The 19,892-nt window shown below is 33.2% G+C and overlaps 1 protein-coding gene across 1 annotated transcript; it reads left to right on the forward strand.

Annotated features, from left to right (window-relative positions):
• Window positions 1-1,545: 1,545 nt before the first annotated feature.
• On the forward strand, window positions 1,546-15,405 carry LOC123669871 (G1/S-specific cyclin-D2-like). Its single transcript, XM_045603396.1, has 4 exons — window positions 1,546-1,954; window positions 4,352-4,567; window positions 8,090-8,246; window positions 15,122-15,405. Exons 1-4 carry the CDS (start codon window positions 1,718-1,720, stop codon window positions 15,403-15,405), a joined length of 894 nt encoding a protein of 297 aa, XP_045459352.1. The 5' UTR covers window positions 1,546-1,717.
• The last annotated feature ends 4,487 nt before the right edge of the window (window positions 15,406-19,892 follow it).

Here is a 19,892-nt window from a genome sequence, read left to right on the forward strand (position 1 = left end):
TGAGGCTCTAGGCACTGTTCCACGTACCGATGACAGTTCAAAGCAGGTAGGCGCGGCTCATACACGAAGGCAAGCTCTGTCTTACCGTCAGCGCTGATTCCTCCCCAAACGAACCACCACCATAACTGACCCTTCCTTCAATTCAGCATTGTGCAAAGCGTTCTCCATCTCTTCTGTAGACCTTGTTCCTTCCGTCGTTACCATAGAGCATGATTTTACATTCATCAGAGAAGAAAACTTTGCTCCATTGGAGGTATGACCAATTTAGGTGCTCGCGTGCAAAGTCAAGGCGCGCTCTTCGATGGTCTGCAATTAATTTCGGTCCATTTGCTGGCTTGTGTGCTACCAGTCTACGTTTCTTCAACCTTCTTCTAGTTGTAGAGTCACTTACAGCAACCCTTCGTACAACTTGAAGCGGCGCCAGTTTCGTAAAGAAGTTGATACAATAAATCGATAATCTCTCTCAGAAGTGCCCCGATTTCTGCCAGATCCAGAACGGCGCGTGAACATATCAGTCTCTCGATAGCGCTTATTAATAATAATAAGTAATGTAAATAAACGTAAAAATCTAAAAGATAGGAATCTTTAAAGAACTTATATTTAGAAGAGTTGTAATGAAAATATTTAAGATATAAATGTATTTTTTTACTTTTAAATAAATTTACGCATGTATGTAAAATAAAAATTATGTGGACTCATGGGACACCAGGTAGGAACGAAGTTCCTTCAAATAGTATAGAAGCAACACAATTTGAAAAAAAAAAATGTTGAATTTTATATACATATATTTCCTAGTTCTTAATTTTATTTTTTATTTTGTTGATTGGTTTTTAATTAAGTACATAAAAATATTTAGGAAATTTAGTATTTTATAAAATAACATACCGTAAAATTAAAATAAATCAAACAAAATAATAATAATAATAATAAAACAAATTATTAAGTGAAATTAAAAAAAAAACATGTGTCTTTATTTATTTTTGTCGACAGTATAAAATTACATAAATAATTTTAAAAAAGTTTACTAGTAATATTTTAGTTTTACAAACGTCATACCTATACACGGCGTGTCAGTCGTGTGACTGATATTACGTCACTTCCGTTATATATTTTTCTTACGGTTTTAGTATCACATTTTTTTTCAGTTCGGTCGCTCAGCCAAATGTCATGGAACTTCGTTCCAATAGTATATATAATGTAATACTAAAGTATAAATTCCCGTACTAAGTATATACCTACATAAAGCTGGAAAAACTTTTCTTTATATGCAAGAAAAATAGTATATTAATCTATATCTATAAAAATGTCCTACCGAAATTTACGACCAACTATATATTTTTTTTAATTTCGTATATTAATGAGTTCTTTGTTTTTAAAAATAGATAATCTAAATTTTACGGTCATTTTTCTTTAAAAAATTTGAGTTCTTTCAAACGTAGGCATACTAAACAACGTGACACTGGAGAGGGGAGAAACGAAGGGCTTCTGCGTTTTTTATACATGCCACTTTGACAGAACGCACACGGCAAAATACACAATAGTCTGTTTTTGGCCGCCTGCCGACCGGCTGTGTGAGCGGCGACAGCGTTTGTGTATATACTCGTTATAAACATAAACACTGTACGAACTTACTAAAGTTTAAACCACGAATAAAGTACCTTTGGGACTAGGTACTTTATATTACTGCGGTGTCGTCGAGTGATTATTTGTGATTATAATGGATTTGTCTTGTGGAGAAAACCTACAAAATTCTGGAAATAACAGCAACACCAGTGGAAGGACAATGGATATGTGTGTTGCAGGACCTGATCGTGCATTGGATCGTGATCCCAGACTGTTGCTGAACCTTTTGACTCTGGAAAGAGTTCATGCAATACATACAGATTATTTTCAACATGTTCAAATTGATATACAACCTTTTATGCGAAAAGTTGTTACTACTTGGATGCTAGAGGTACATTTTTTATTTATATATTTTTGGAATACGTAAAATATACGCCGTATATCTTAATCCTTGGAATGTCTATTACACGCCCTTCTCATTAAAAGTAAACTATCGCCTACAACTTCCGACAACAGCTGATTAAAATTAGAGTGAATGACCTTAAATTTCTGAGAGCGTAAGTGAGCTTAAGTTTTCCGTAGGCTACTACTACGTCGAAATTTATTTTTAATTATTATGTGTGTTTGTTACCAAATCTAAATGCATTACTAAATAAAGTATAGACTCAATTGAAATTAAGGAAGTTTTTAAAACTACCTGCACATTTTATCTTTATTTACGTCTGCCTTGAAAAAAATTGATTACGCATTTCTGATAACTAATAAACGTGTGTAGTTGTAAAAGTTGAAAACAAAAAAAAAATGCATTGTTTACGCCATCATATTATCTAAACAATAAAATATTTAGTAACTAAGGTACCAAACGAAAGATAATATGCGCATAGCATGCGCGATGCACGTGTATTTACGTAAGGTAGGTACAAACCCTTAGAATCGACGGATGCGAACGGAAACCTTTTTATTACAGGTTTTTACGAAGGCTCTGTTCGAGTTCAATGAGCAACGGAATCTTTATAACGTAGTGTATCAGGGACTGCAAAAAACGTCTTATACTTTATGTATTCAACTGCTCTCCTGTCTATATATTTATGGACGTAACATTTAATGCTCGATCGAGTATTTTATTTATTTCGAGTCATTAATTTGTAATATTGCTGTAGTATTTCTTTTGTATAGAAAATATTTTGTATATCGTCCAGTAGTATGTCACGTCTACTCGCAGGATATAGATACAAGAATTTGGTATATCCTATCCTAATAATTGTGTTTGCTCGCAAACGAAAAAAAAAACCGACTTCAATTACATCGACGAGTAATACAACGTAGATCGACGAAAAAATAGTCAAGTAACTACGCGTTATCAAAGATTACTCAAAAAGTAGTTATCAGATCTCGATAAAGTTTATACGTGACCACATGATAAACATCAGCTTTCGATTAAATTAAAAATTATCAAAATCGGTACACCCAGTAAAAAGTTATTGCGGATTTTCGAGAGTTTCCCTCGATTTCTCTGGGATCCAATCATCAGATCCTGGTTTCCTTATCATGGTACTAAACTAGGGATATCCCCTTTCCAACAAAAAAAGAATTATCAAAATCGGTACATCCAGTAGAAAGTTATGCGGTATAATACAACGTAGGTCGACGAAAAAAGCGTCAAGTAAAAACGCATTATTAGATATAACTCGAAAAGTAGTTGTTAGATATCAAATAAATTGAAATGGGACCAATTGACACACACCACCTTTCTATTAAAAAAAAATTGTCGAAATCGGTCTACCCGGTCAAAAGTTCTGATGTAACATACATAAAAAAAAAACAAAAAAAAAAATACTGTCGAATTGAGAGCCTCCTCCTTTTTTGGAAGTCGGTTAAAAAGATAATTCCTTACTTTATTTCACACTCAAGATATAGGTACTTAAGAAAAATCTGAAAGGGGGAGGTTCTTAATTCGGTTGTATTTTTTATTATGTGTGTTATCTCAGATGTTATGACTGGGTGAACTTATTTCGATGATTTTTGTAAATCGAAAGGTGGTGCGGCGAGTCGCAATGTCCCATTTAAATTTAATTGAAATCTGATACTTGATTTTTCGTCGACCTACGTTGTATTATACCTACCGCATAACTTTTCATAGGGTATACTGATTTTGATGGTTTTTGTTTTAATCGAAAGATGATGCTTGTTATGGTTGGTCCTATTTAAATTTGATTTAAATTGAGATCTCATAACTACTTTATGAGTAATCTTTGATAATGCGTATTTACTTGACTATGTTATTGTCTACTTACGTTTTATAAATTCGTCGTAATTGAAGTCGGTTTTATTTTCGTTTGCGAGCAAACATAATTATTTTAATTAAAAATCAGCGACGTCATGTTATGATACAATATCAGACGAATACATTCGTAGACTTATTCTTAGTTACAATAAAATCACTTAATACTATGTATACTCTAAAAAAAAAAAAAAAAACTGGAAAACTACTTGCAGTTACTACGTCAAATACATAATTTATTCATTATATATAAACGAATCCCTATTTCCCTTAGTCACGCCATAACTTTTGAACGAATACTGATTTCCCTTATTTTTTTCTAATAAGTACTTTGTAAATTTTTATACAATTGCGCATAAAATTGGAAAATTATGAAAAAGTTAACGACTATTTAAACTTCGCGTTGATGACAATTCTTGCGTTTGGTAGGACAGTGTCTGTCGAGTCAGCTAGTAATTAATAAGTTTAAAAATATCACAATTACAATCAAATAAATTACATTACCAGGTTTGCGAGGAGCAGCAATGCGAGGAGCAGGTGTTTCCGCTGGCCGTGAGCTACATGGATAGGTTCCTGGCACAGCGAGCCATCTCGAGACAGCAGCTTCAACTGTTGGCTGTGACTGCCCTCCTCCTGGCCTCAAAGTTCCGCCAGTGTCATCCACTTTCGGTCGAACTACTCTGCGCCTACACCGATAATTCTGTTTTTCCTCACGAAGTCCGGGTAAGATATATACAATGTTCTATACATAGTTATAATTACTAGTGGTCGCTCAGAGATCGAAATTCGACCGTAATCAAAGATTTAAATTAAAGAAAACAAAAAAAAGGAATTTAAGAACATTTTTTAAAATTCAATTTGACTACAGAGTTTGACAATCAACAAAAGAGTATGATATGCGTGTGTGTGTGTCAAATACATGGTAGTGTTAATATAATAGTGTGTAATATACAATAGTGTGTAATGTTCAATAGTGTGTAATGTTTTTTTTTTTTTTTTTGATTTAATATATGTATTTTATGCATATTACATTATACACGAAATTTTATACTCCTCCGTCCTCGCAAATTTTCGTAAAAAGGGGTACAAAGTTTTTGCTTCACGTGTTAATGTATAGATTAATCCTACTAATATTATAAACTCAAAAGTGTGTATGTATGGTTGTTTGTTCCTCTTTCACGCAAAAACTACCGAATGAATTTTAATGAATTTTGTCAAGTAAGTCCGAAAAAATCTGCCATCTGCGAGCTATTCTGGCGTACGCTACAAAAGCTGTAGACTTTACACGTATATAATGTATAAGAGAAATGTTTATCTTAATTCGTCCTACAAGAAAGTCCTCATCTGCATCTGTCTTTTATGAGTAATCCATTATGGCAAAAACAGTGAACCATAAACACAATAAAAATTGACAATATATTTATAATGCAAATTTGGTAGTAACAAATTGATTTTTATGCCGTATAATCAATTTTGATGAATTTTGGTATAAAGATATTGAGAAGATAATAAGCTACTCAAAGTATTTACTAGATCACTAAAAGAACATTTATTGAAATTATTAAGCGTTTATTAGTCACAAAATTTTGGTAATTACCTTAGTTTAGATTTAATTGCTATATATTATAGTAGTAGAAGGAGTTGTAGTAAACACATAACATAACATAACATAACAATACACTTTATTGTACAACAATACAGCAATAATACATATCAGATTGATTTTAACAGAGTACAAAGTAACAAAAAACAACAAACAAGGTACAAAGGTCGCCCTTATCGCTGAAAAGCGATCGCTGAAAAGCGATCGCTTCCAGGCAACCTAGGGGCAAAGGAGATGGTATTGTATAGGTGTACAAATTGAGACATAAACGTTAGAATATATTTACTTAAACACATATACATATAGGTAGGTACATACATACACACATACATACATACATACATACATACATCATCATTACAGCCTATCACAGTCCACTGCTGGACATAGGCCTCCATAAGTTTACGCCAAAAATAGCGTGAACTCATGTGTTTTGCCCATAGTCACCACGCTGGGCAGGCGGGTTGGTGACCGCAGTGCTGGCTTTGTCGCACCGAAGACGCTGCTGCCCGTCTTCGGCCTGTGTATTTCAAAGCTAGCAGTTGGATGGTTATCCCGCCATCGGTCGGCTTCTTAAGTCCCAAGGTGGTTGTGGAACCTTGTTATCCCTTAGTCGCCTCTTACGACACCCACGGGAAGAGAGGGGGTGGCTAAATTCTTTAGTACCGTAGCCACACAGTAACACATACATACATACAAATATATAATTTTATTCACGTGGAATATCAAGAAAATGCTTCCTGACAGCTTTTTAAAAATAGAAAGCGATTGTTCACGTCTAATATGCATACACATACATAAATTATTCTTAATATTTGTCAGCATTCGTTTTACTAACCCTTCTTATAAATAAATAAAAAACAAGTAACTTAATATATTGTTAAAAACTGGTAGGTATAAATGGTTACTGAGAGAAAAAACAAGCGTGCTTTAGACTACACGACTGAAGTAAAACTTACGAAACGTAACTCTCGCTCTCTTTCTATTCACTAACTTATATTTCCCTCTCAACGTCCGTTCAATTCGCCCGATCACACTTTTCGTAACGCTCTCGTCACAGATTCTCCCCAAGTCAAGCGTGCGTAAAGAAGTTTTATTTCAATAAACTTCTATATTACTGGAAGTAATAATTGTCGAAAAGGAAACTACTATCCACGTCTTTAATACCTACGTTATCAGTTTAAATAGATCAAAATCTTAATAAAGGTTAATTGTAAAGTAACGCGTCGCAAAGCAGCCATACACCTTATATCCTGCGAAGACCGCAAGGTGCTGCTTTGTTTTGATTTCGTCGTATGTGTACTCGATTAGCCAAGTCAAATGTCACTCCTTCACCCTAAACGACTACATTATATTACCCGTTTCCTTAAACTTCTACTTGCGAGCTTCCGGTGATTACTTCTTCCGCGACTAACTCATTCTACGGGCAAAGAATATAATGTCACTTTCTTACAAGTACTGAGTTGCAACGTGTGACGAAGTATTGAGTTAGTAGCTACTTCCGACGGAAATGTGGGTAGCGAGACGTTGTGATACATTGATAAGGCGATTCTTCTTACATCCGTATCACTTGATAACTAGTGCTGTTCATTCATTACGTTCAAGCTAACACGTACTATTGTGTTAGAATTTTCACACAGTGTCATTAGGAATATTGTCATATAAGTATAATTGTAATATTGTGTGAGCAGGTAGGCAGGTGTGATTCGATATACATATTAGTTTACTGACACTCGCGAGTTTTGACTCGTAGCTTTCACACGCTACTGTCGCCCTTGTCCACCAAATGTTATGATGCAATAATGATACCGCCTAAATGTATACACTATTTCTGTTTGTGAAATGAAGGAAATTCTATTCCTACACCCCTTAAAAGCATCTAAACATAATTTAATATCTATAATGTATGCTAATTTTCCTGACATTTGGTAACATGTGCCGTAACCGTGAGAAAGTGTTCACGTTCTTTGATGAATAGGAACCGTATGGTGTAGTACCTACCATTTACTTCCTTGCAATTAATTCGAACGATGATCCTGATAAGTCTACAATGTTTATGTTAATGAAGTTGGAAGGTACGGCATAGTAAGTTCTCATACTTTAGCTCATTACTTCGCATTAAATGTTGATAACTACATAGGAAATCTATTATGTTCGTAATGGAAGTTTTTGTAAACAAAGTAACAAATTATTTGATTTGTTATTTATTGTTATCAATAGTAACTAATTAATTAATGATAAAATTATTTTATTATTTAATCTTACTCTAATTATGTGACATTAGTAAACAGTGTCTGAGAGGCTTCATATCGTACTTTTACTAGATAATTAAGCTCACCCTTATTATTTTAAGCTCCTGAGCTTCCCTATGTGAACATCCCTAGACACGGGTTCACTGTATTGCCCTTTTCTTTAATAATTGTAATGCGATTCGCTATTTTTTGCGGTTTCCGCCTGAACCACCCCGTATGACGGTTACGACTACGTAAAGATATCCTTCATTTCTTTTGCCTCTTCAAAGAACGTAATTGCAGTGTACGAATTGAAATAATCGATGGACATTCTGAAGAAATAAATGACTTTAGGGTTGAAACCCATACTATAAAGACTATCAAAATACTTATACTACTTTTTTATTATAGCAATGGGAAGTAATGCTGCTGCAACGAATAAATTGGCAACTTTCAATAGCCACCGCCTTTGACTTCGTAGAACCTCTTCTAGCGAGAGTGCCGTGGGGCCGTTCGAATCCTCTCGTACGAACACACGCGCTGACGCTTACCTCGGTCTGTTATACAGGTAATAAATACTTTAGATAACTATATTATTTAGTTTAAAAAAATAATTACTTTACGAATAAGTTCTGTGTTAAATATGCGGGTTAAATAAAGTTTAGTTTTCCTTGACTCCATGTTAATTTTAATCGATACTCTAAATATAGTGTCAATTGCGAAAAATAATATGTTTAATTGGAATTATAATCATTTGTCGGTTTTTCTGCATTCCGAAATAATATAATAAATAAAATACGATTAGAATGCGTGCAACGGAGTGGTCAAAAGTATTTAGGGAGTAAGGGAGGGTTTGATGTATCGGAACGCACATGCCGCTCGTGCCGTGATATCGTACACCTTGTGTCTCCACCCCACATACTGACCCTTTCGGAAAGTCTCTTTGTTAAAATACACACAAATTATTGCAATTATATTTTAGTAATTGTCGAGTCTACTACATTAACCAAGCACTTTTTTAATGAGGCAACTTCTGTAAGACAATGGTTTTTTTAAGAATAAAAAAAAAAAACAATGAATTAACTTTTTAAAAACTTTTTACCGTTTTAAATTTATTTTATTTAATATTAGAGTTTTTATAAATTTAATTAAATAATTTATGTTATCTTTTTTACCTAAATTCTGATTCGTCTGTTTGCTGATAATACAAGTAAAGCGATCGCATTGTGTTGTTCAACTCTACTATAGCCATTACCTTATCTGAACTCAATCTGATTTATGGTATACCGCGCCATGTGCTCGATACGGTCCTCCACTAGTGAATAAACATGCTCGTAAAGTCACGTCAACGTACATGTATTTATTTTGATTACAAAAATACGTTGTGTTATATTTTTAAGAAAAGTATATTATTTTTAACCGACTTCAAAAAAGGAGGAGGTTACTCAATTCGACTGTATATATATATATATATATATATATATATATATATATATATATATATATATATATATATATATATATTTTAGGTATGTTCGAGGATAACTCCGTCGTTTATGAACAGATTTTGAAATGATAAGGAAACCAGGATCTGATGATGGGATCTCAGAGAAATCGAGGGAAACTCTCGAAAAGCCGCATAGCTTTTTACTGGGTGTACCGATTTTGATAATTCTTTTTTTTTAGAAAGAAGATATCCTTAGTTTAGTACCATGATAAGGAAACCAGGATCTGATAATGGGATCCCAGAGAAATCGAGGGAACTTCTTGAAAATCCGCAATAACTTTTTACTGGGTGTACCGATTTTAATAACATCTAACATCTTCAAAATCTACTCAATGGTCTAACATCTTCAAAATCTACTAAAAGTTGGGCACCCTTTCATACGCTGGGTGATTTAACTGTGCGCGTTTTGTCTTATAATAGGTTATTATTTTAAAAGTATAAAAATTATATATTGTTAGTATTACGTTAAGTCTTAATTTAAATGCCATTTAAAATCTATAAATTTTAATATATTCATTTATACTAGCTATACCTGTGCGAATAATCCGCACTAAATAAGTATAATAATTATCTAATAAGCGAGTTGATTTGAAATTGAACCAAAAAATTACCGAGTGTCAATCATGTTGACGTTTTTCAGAATTAAAACCGTCATATATATAATTTTAATAATTAATTTAAATAAACAAAGGCAATAATATTTTTTTTTGTTGTTGATGCCCGTAGAGCAAGCAATTATCTATAGAAATATATATTATTTATGTGGAATAATTGTGAGATTTTTCTAAAAAGGGAGGCAAACAACCTTAGCGTATTAATATATTCATTTATATACAAACAAAAATTTACAGTAAAGTTTTTTTTTTTCGAATAGATAATATCAACTCATGACAGTTACCTTACTTAGGTAAACGTGTGTGTTTATTAATATATATTATTATTATTTTTATTTAGTTAACACTTATTTAACACTACATGCTTTTACAAATGCACATGTTCATATGGTTAATGGTTATGTAGGTAATGGTCATTGACTTCGTTTTAAGTTCAAATGGGGGTTGGACAGTACCATGTAATAACTTCGTACTATGACCGACTTAATTCCGTGTAATTAATAAAGTTTCAATTTAAAAATGTGAAGTTGTACGTTCTTTAAAAATTTAAGGATGTTTGTTATGTTTAACCCTGTTGGCCCCCATGGACCATCGCGTCTCGATAAAAGTTTATTTATAGCTGTCAGGCGGTTATCCTCTATTGGCTCGATAGTTTTAAAAGCTGATTATTTGTATTAACATATTATAGATTGCTAGACAAAATTTGTTATTTGGTGAATGGTCTCGTGCTTTGTTTTAATGTGAATCGTATTATTTAAATTGTATCTCATTGAGATAAGGTTCAAATTAGAAATATTTTATCTTGTAAACGATTTTAACCCCTTTGCGCAATGTCCTTTACTGAACACGATAGTAAAATCAAATAATGATTGAATCTTAGTTCACTGGTAGCTTTGCTCTTAAAAGAATAATCTTTGTAACAGTCCTGATTAGACAAAAGCGTAAAAAATTATTACATTTTTATTGTTTAAGCATTCCTGTACTTGCAATCGATAACAATTTGTTTTGGTATAGACGAATTAAATTGGAAATTAATACACTTAACATATTATATTTATTGTGCCTATAATAAAATTCTTGATATTTGAAATAATAATTATAGTAATAGACACCTTATGACCTCTCACTCAAAATTCAAAATTTATTGTCGTGGTAAAAGTTTTCACCTGTCAAATGTATGTATTCTATTATTATTCTGTATTCTAGGACCGGATGCATCCATAATTGCTAATATCTGATCGTGCATTACCCCAGGTGTTAACAGGTTAATACTGCTACTTGCCCCTTAAACTTAAACTTACGTTGTCTTATATTAATAAAAAAAAAAAAATAAAAAAAAAATTAGGTACTATAATTGTAATAAGTAAACAAAATCAAAAGCAACCTTATTCAAATAGGCTTTAAAATCACTTTCTAATCGTCAGTTTACAAATTAAAATTTTAAAGTAATTATTATTTTTAAAAGTAAAGCTACCAACGATTTAAAATGTAGATTCTGAAGGAGAAGACCGACTTTTTAGTTTATACATATGTTGCGTATAAATATAGAAAACTAATTATACTATTTATGTTAAAGATATCTTCTAACAAAGAACGCCATACTTCAAGCATCGAAACGGTCACAAGACGCTGACGAATTTTTAAGTTAGTGTAGTAGACGATAGCAATCAACTGATAGTTATTGTAGTAATTCAAGTAACCGTGTCACGGTCGCGGTGACTTATGAGACGATTTGTCGCGAGGGGAGCGACCGCGCCAGCTGAGTTGGCCACAATACGCGAAGACGTCCCGCGGCCATTGTCGTTACCCAAGCACCACGGCTTGCTCCGGTCTTCAACAAAGGGCCCCCGACAAAGACCGTCTCAGTACGCACCTGGCGTTCCGACCCTTAGCTATCTAACACGATACTTGGCTTTACGGCCCTCTATAATTTTCAAAAGTTACGTTTCCGTCATCAGTTTTCGAAATTACTGAAAGTATTTTGTATTTTTAATTTAATGTGATTACGAGTACAATTTTTTATACAAGACTAGCTGTACTTTGCGCGCGTTGCTACACTTTTTTTTCGGTCGTACCAACTCGGAAACCTTTGTGGGCTCATGCACAACACTTTGTTGAAGATCATGACACGATCAAATGCATAGTTTACGATTCTATAAAGGATATACAGACAAACATTCATTTATATATTATACACACACACACACACACACACATATATATATATATATATATATATATATATATATATATATATATATATATTGTTAATTATGACCATTATTTAATCTCAACTTTGTAAGTCTTTCGTGACAGAATGTAATATTTTAATTTTATTGAATATTTACCTTTTTTCAATCATTACAGCCTATACAGTCCACTGCTGGACATAGGCCTCCACAAGTTTACGCCAAAAATAACGTGAACTCATGTGTACATTTTCTACCTTTTTTAATAAGATAAAATTTTATTACTGTTAATAAAATGTTACTAGCGAATAGTCAAAATACGAATGCGAGTTTTTATTGCCGTCAAACGACTGAAGACCTTAAAAATAAACAAAGTATAATTGTAATTATAGTCAACCTTTTAAATGACCCCAAAATTTAATATATCTTAAAATGAGACAGATATTATATTACGACTAGTTCTACACAATTAGATAATGACATTAACTATTTGCAACCCTTGCACTTTTGCATCTATTTGTATAAGTAAGGATTCCCATAGAGGGTGACGAGACAGGTTCTACGAACGGAACTTAACGGTTCCTAAAGTCTGTTGATGTAACGCTCATTACGTGTGCGGGATAATTAGAAGTAATAGGGTAAGACGGGGGTGTAGTCTTAGGTGAGCGTGGCCCTTCGACTCGTGTGCAAGCAGATGTTGAGTCCAACTGACGGGCAACCTGTCGCGCAACGGATCGCTCCGGTCCGCTGATCGCGCGAGATCGTTCGATATCTGTCGTTCGTGTTTGATTAGATACAATCGGCTACCTGCTTTAAATTTACCCTTTTTTTTATGTATGATTACATAGGGAATTCCTAAATTTAAATCTATACGTTTCGGTTTGTACTTGTTTTGAAATAAAAACACACATCATCACACATTTTTTAAAGACCTTTACTATGAACGGTACTACATAATTTTATAACATTTTATTATCATTATAATCACAATATTACACTTTCTTTTATATTCCTCAACGCTTTACACGTAAGCTCGACCTTAACGATTCTTTAACATTTTTGTAATTAATATAATGAGTAGTTCGCGTGTACGTAATATTTTTTTCAAGTAGTTTTACTTACTTTACTAAAGAAACTCGAAAAGGCTAGTAAGAAGTACGTAGGCGGGCAGTGACCCAATCGTACCTACAGAGGCAGCAAACGGAAGGGTCGTGCCAGGTGTTAATACATCTGCCGTCTTGGTTCCCTCGACTAACACCCGATACGACTTAGTTATATGTCCCGAAGTTCTTACGCTTCATCACCTCACCTTCACTTATACTATTTGCAGAAGAGTTACAAATATGAATAAAGCTCTGAAATATAAAATATTTCATTCGTTATAAAAAATTTAACCAATGAAGCTTATGATTATGTAACTGAAAGTTTTAAATGTTAAATGTAAAACTTTAAAAAAAATCTTTGATGTGTAAAGATGTATTATAGAGAGGTAGGTGTAGACAGATCCTTTGCGAGGTACTACTATACATATTGTACCGACTATTATACATATTGTTAGTAAAATACTTTTTTGTTATTTCATAAAATAAACTTTCGGATATCAATGATTGTATCTTAATTACCACATTTAAATGCAAATTCTTTATTATTTTTTTAGGTCCTAGAGAGAAAAAAATAATATAATGTTGAAAAATAAATGCTCCAATGATCGATTTGACGTTTTGATCTAAGTCTTCAATACTCTACATTACCTGTAGAGACCCTACGTGATCGTGGCGAAATTGCAGCTGCGTCCTTGGCTAGTGAACTCAAGATGTAAATTACCATTATTCTCGGCTCATTGTGATGAGGTACGCAACACACAAAGATGCAGACGGGGACGGCATGCACAAATCTGGCAGCTGTTGGATTTCTCTTCCTTATTCTGAAACAACAATAGCATTCGTATTGTGCAAATTGTAGCGCGATGTTTTTTTTTTTCATTCGGACCCCTTAGAAAGGTTGTTCCTTGATTTTTAACCTCTTGACTTAATACTCGATCAAACCTCGACTCATTATGAGATGGCAAACTACTTAAAATAAGTACTTAGTATTACTACAACATGGTCAGTCGACAAAATAAAAGATCGACACAAGGCCACTGAGATGCAAGGTGCCTCGCCACCTGTCCACGGCGGTCATTATCTCGCAACAGATGCGCTCTACCTGCCTCCGCACCGCTCTATCCGCATAACTACGTTCCAAAACGTGCTTTACAGAAAGTATCAAACTAAAAATGATCATGATTTATTATACAGCATAAAATTCTATTGGAACGAAGTTCCTTACGGCTTGACATTTGCCTGGGCTACCGAACTGAAAAAAATGTGATACTAAAACCGTAAGAAAAATATATAACGGAAGTGACGTAATATCAGTCACACGACTGTATAATATGACGTTTGTAAAACTAAAATATTACTAGTAAACTTTTTTTTAATTATTTATGTAATTTTATACTGTCAACAAAAATAAATAAAACCATGTGTTTTTTTATTTCACTTAATAGTTTGAATTATTATTATTATTATTTTATTTGATTTATTTTATTTTACGGTATTTGTCATTTTCTAAAATACTAAATTTCCTAAATACTTTTATGTACTTAATTAAAAACCAATCAACAAAATTTAAAAAAAAAATCAAGAACTAGAAAATATATATAAAATACAACATTTAAAAAAAAATTGTGTTGCTTCTATACTATCCGAAGGAACTTCGTTCCTACCTGGTGTCCCATGACACCACATAATTTCAAACACATATAAGGAATTTTAACAATTTCTTTTACAATAAAAAGATGTACGTACGTACATATGAAACTAGCTGGACAGTCAAACTTTGTACCGCTACTCTTATTTTTCGTGGGTATACCTACCGATTTTTTTTTATTTTTTTTTATCCAAACCTGACAATAACGAACACAACAACCAACAATTATTCAATATGTGCAGTCATTCGAACATAATATTTATATTACAACTATTCATTTTTACATATATAGATAAATATCACCCTATCTCGATTACAAAAATAATTGAATTAATATACATACATATATGAAAAATTAATGAATACATTTGATTGTTAACAGAAACCGAGTTCCTGCTAGTGCCGCCATCTCTGATCGCGGTTGCGTGTATAACGGCGGCAGCGCGAGGGTTACGCGTGCGCATGACTATCAACGAGTTGTGTACTCTAACACGTACGCCTGCCGCCGCCGCAGAGTTAGTCGCGCGCCACGTAGAAAGAGTGTTAGCGCGGGAAACTCAGCCTCAAGAGCCGAGGACAAGGCACGTACAGCACTTCAAGCAGACTCCCTCCGACCAGACCAAGCTCCCCAACACGCCCACCGACGTCCAGGACGTTCATTTCTGACGAATCGTATGCAGACCCTAGGAATCAGCCTCAAGAACCAAGAAATCACGTGTGGCCGTAAAGAAAATCCCCCAACTGGAGCCCCCCCCCTACAACGACGTCCAGGACGTTCATTCTAGAGAACCAATTCTAAGCCTGTGGCATACTTTATATGTAGATATATTTACACTTTTGGTTTAACGGAACTTACTGTGATTGTCATTTTGAAACTCATGATATTTCGGCGACGTTGCAGACGCCATGGTCACGGCTCGGTTTGAAAATTTATATAGAGTATATCTCACGCGAATAGGGAGTCGATTGATCTCATCTCTATTTAAATTTGTTGGAAGTCGCTTTGAATCGATCCAATTGCTAATATTTACGTCGCTCACCTGGGCGTACGAGTCTCTGTTCAATAAAAAAATGATATTTATGTTATATTTCTTAGACAACTCGGTATTAGTGTAGATGAATTGCCCATGATCTCAAATGACTATTTATGTAAAATAGTTCATTATAATAGATTTGCCTTATTTATAAGGTGAACGATTAATGGTTTGACAGTTTGCGAGCTTTTGATAGGATTGCCCTTTATTGATCTCCGTTGATCCCAAAAATTATCTTTAAGACTGTTTTTTTTTATTATTATCCTATGATTTCACTGATGTACTTTACTTTAAATTTCACGAATTGTGTGTAGAAGTTAAGCGCAAATTGTCGACATTTGTTGCAATAGTTGTATGAAATATTAATTCGATCTAGTTTTTCATTTTTATTTATTAAACTGAAATTATTTCGATTTTAAACTGACACATAATATGTGTAAGTCAATAAATAATCCGTCGATCGTTTACGTTAAACGTATAATAATGATTTGCGCATACTGTACACATTGTTATTAATATTTTATTTCATGAACTTTTTAGATTTGAATAGACGTTGAATAGACGTTGAATAGACGTTGAATAGACGAACTACGATGTTTTTGTCACGATTATTGATTTATAAAATGTAAGGATCTCAATTATTAAATAAAAAATCTAAATAAAATGAGTGTATAACAGATAGGTTTTAGTTTTAATTGTAGCCGGTTTTGAGTGAAAATGTTAAAAGTATGTAATTTTTTTTATATTTAGGTCGATGTTAAGTTTAGTAAATTCTAGTCACATGTTTTACACATTCCTGTTTTCGACCAAACTTTATATTTAGAATTAGTAGTATAAAATAAGTGTTTAATTAGATTAATATCAAAGACTTATTTGACTTACCTTCTCTCTTAGTAGTAAAGTTATGATTATTAATTTTTAATTATTATATAAAATACTCACGTACATAGTTGATGATAATTAGGGCGAGAGTTGTATCGTAATTTATAATATATTTAATATATAATTAGGTCACATTTGTACTAAGGGAGATTTACTTTGTAAGCCGAAGTACCGAGGCGTGTCCGCCGTTACGCGAAACTGCTTTAGGTAATTAGACAAATTAATAGCGATTTTGAGTTTTTCTATTCACAATTACTTAAATTGAGTCGACACTGTTTCATTTATTTTTGAATTCTTTTTCATGTTTTCGCCAAATAAATTATTGTAATCTTATTATAAAAAATATTTACATAAAATAGAAATAATTTTCATTACAAAAAAAAAAATAAATAAATAATAATAATTAAAAATTGAATGAAGCGTCAAACGTAATTTATTTAGATATATTTTTCGCGAATTATTCGTGTATAGTTTGAAGCTAATTGTTAATTACTGCTAAATCTATGTTAGTTGCTAACGTTGATTAAGATAGTCTACGTTGGTCAATATGTACAGTTTTGGTTTTAAAATTTATAAAATAAACATCTAAAAACAATAATTTATTATTATTTGATTTATTTATTTTATTTTATATGTTTGATAATTTATTAAAACAAATTTCTCGTAACATACTAGTTAAACATTCCACACCTTAATCCCAAGTTTCTACTTTTTCAACTTATGCACAATGTACATTCTGATAATGATAAATATAAAATAATAATAATAATAATAGAAAAGAAAACGAAAAGCAAAATTTTATTTTTAAGTTATTTAATCTTATCTTGACATCTAATTTTGGACTAAAAGCTAAGATTTATGGAATTCTTTTAACCTGACAAGCGCAACTAAAGAGGATTTGAACTATTTATTACCAGGTATAATGTGCATTATTAAATTTAAAGTGTTGCAAGATAAGCGAGTTAGTGTGATTGTAAACTGATATTTGTCAGAATTATAGAAAATAATAGTAACTACAGTATTTCACTATTTGAGGGATTTATAGCCTTGTGTAATCTCTCAAAATAGGTATTATGTTTAGAATAAAAATAGTTATTTTAACCGTACCTACTAAGACCAATTTCTCAGAATATTATGTGAAAATGAAGCAAACTTTATACTCTAATTGCGACGAAACCTACTTCAGCAATGTCTAAGTTATGTTTTCGAACTATGTACGTATGTATGTCAGCATTTCAGCCTATTACAGTGCACTGCTGGACATAGGCCTACATAAGTTCGCGCCAAAAAAATGGCGTGAACTCATGTGAGTTGCCCATAGTCACCACGCTGGGCAGGCGGGTTTGTGCCCGTCCTCGGCCTGTGTATTTCAAAGCCCAGCAGTTTTATGGTTATCCCGTCATCGGTCGGCTTTATAAGTTCCAAGGTGGTAGTGGAACTGTGTTATCCCTTAGTCGCCTCTTACGACACCCACGGGAAGAGAGGGGGTGGCTATATTCTTTAATGCCGTAGCTACACAGCTACGTATGTATTATGCATACTAGATATTAGGTATATCCAGTTAAGAAAATTACTTTTATACCATTTTTTTTTGTAACCCGTCGGCTTACATTTCTGTAGGTAATATGATTTGATTACAGTATTTATGCATAAGTATATGAACAAGATTAAGATATCTAATAAAATCATTAGGATGTATTTGAAATTTTAATTTTTTTTCTTCATATTTTTGCTCTACAATTATTTCACAAATTTTAATGGGATCAGAAAACAGTGTTTGAAGTTTTGATGAACCGTATGATTCGTTCTGTGCACTGTAGTGCAAAATGTAACATTATTTACCGGTATTTTTGACTACATTCATGACATGAAAATATCTGACTCGGATGAGCGATTCGGCAAATTATTGTTTGTACGTTGGTTCTTAAAGAAAATTAATGTTCTTTCGGTTCGTGTGACTTTTTACAGAACAGAACCTTGATTATGTGCAGAGAAGCCAGACAAGCTAATAATACGTCGCTGTGACAAGGTACCTTATTTTTAAAATGTTTTTGTTTTGATAATTAAAAAAGGAATTACTTATTAATATTATAGAAAGGAAAAAAGCTTCAGCTTGTAATATTTCACTGCTGGGCATAGGCCTTTTTCCCCACATAGGAGAAGGATCTGAGCTTAATCCACCACGCTGCTCCAATGCGGGTTGGTGATTCCCTACTATGAGTAACGATCGCTATCAGGTGTACATGATTACAATCGGGATTGACGGCTTAAAGTGCTCTCCGAGGCACGGTGAGGAGACCCACAAGGACTGCACAAACACCCAGACCACGGCAAACACCTGTATGGCCAATACAAATGTTTGTAATATGCAGTTCTGTGACCGTTGCGTCAACGCGTCGTGTATAGAAAGAAAAACCTACCAATATTAACTTATGAAAAAATCGAATGCTAATATACTACAGAGGTTTGTTCGTAGTATTGTAGAAGCGAGTCTGGAACTACTGAAATATTTTATGAGCTAACAGTAGAAAGTAATTCTGATTCCTAAAGTTGTACATATAATGACTCCGTTGTTATAAGTTTCAGTCAGAAAAAATATATAATCTATCTAACATCACAGAATATTGTATTGAGAACAACAATGTGCATACACAATGACGGAGGATATTTCGAACAGCTCCTGTAAAATATTTATCTTATTCAAAATCAAAATCAGCAAAGCAATTAAATTTACTGATTAAATTTACTGATACCATAAGTACCTACTTAATGTAGAAGACTTAAGTTAACAAATTTGATATGGACTGAATTAAATTTATTACTGAATTAAATTTACTGATACCATAAGTACTTAATGTAGAAGACTTAAATATAGTTTTTTAGATAACATGGCCAGCTATTGAAATAAGATAAAATAACTCAGCAGTCTAGTTTTTGAATTATTCGATGAAATGCAAATATTCGAATTTTTGCAGCTTTTTATTTTTGAGAATGTTTCATCGATAATGTACTGTGTGGCTACGGTACTAAAGAATATAGCCACCCCCTCTCTTCCCGTGGGTGTCGTAAGAGGCGACTAAGGGATAACACAGTTCCGCTACCACCTTGGAACTTAAAAAGCCGACCGGTGGCGGGATAACCATCCAACTGCTGGCTTTGAAATACACAGGCCGAAGACGGGCAGCAGCGTCTTCGGTGCGACAAAGCCAGCCCTGCGGTCACCAACCCGCCTGCCCA

Source organism: Melitaea cinxia, chromosome 4, assembly GCF_905220565.1.
Source record: "Melitaea cinxia chromosome 4, ilMelCinx1.1, whole genome shotgun sequence".
Taxonomy (NCBI): domain Eukaryota; kingdom Metazoa; phylum Arthropoda; class Insecta; order Lepidoptera; family Nymphalidae; genus Melitaea; species Melitaea cinxia.

What these genes read in the sequence shown, in the direction of transcription:
- LOC123669871 (XM_045603396.1), top strand. Translation starts at nt 1,718, where the DNA reads ATGGATTTGTCTTGTGGAGAAAACCTACAAAATTCTGGAAATAACAGC. An exon ending in TTACTACTTGGATGCTAGAG is followed by an intron (nt 1,955 to 4,351) that starts GTACATTTTTTA and finishes TTACATTACCAG; the next exon opens with GTTTGCGAGGAGCAGCAATG. An exon ending in TTTTTCCTCACGAAGTCCGG is followed by an intron (nt 4,568 to 8,089) that starts GTAAGATATATA and finishes TTTTTATTATAG; the next exon opens with CAATGGGAAGTAATGCTGCT.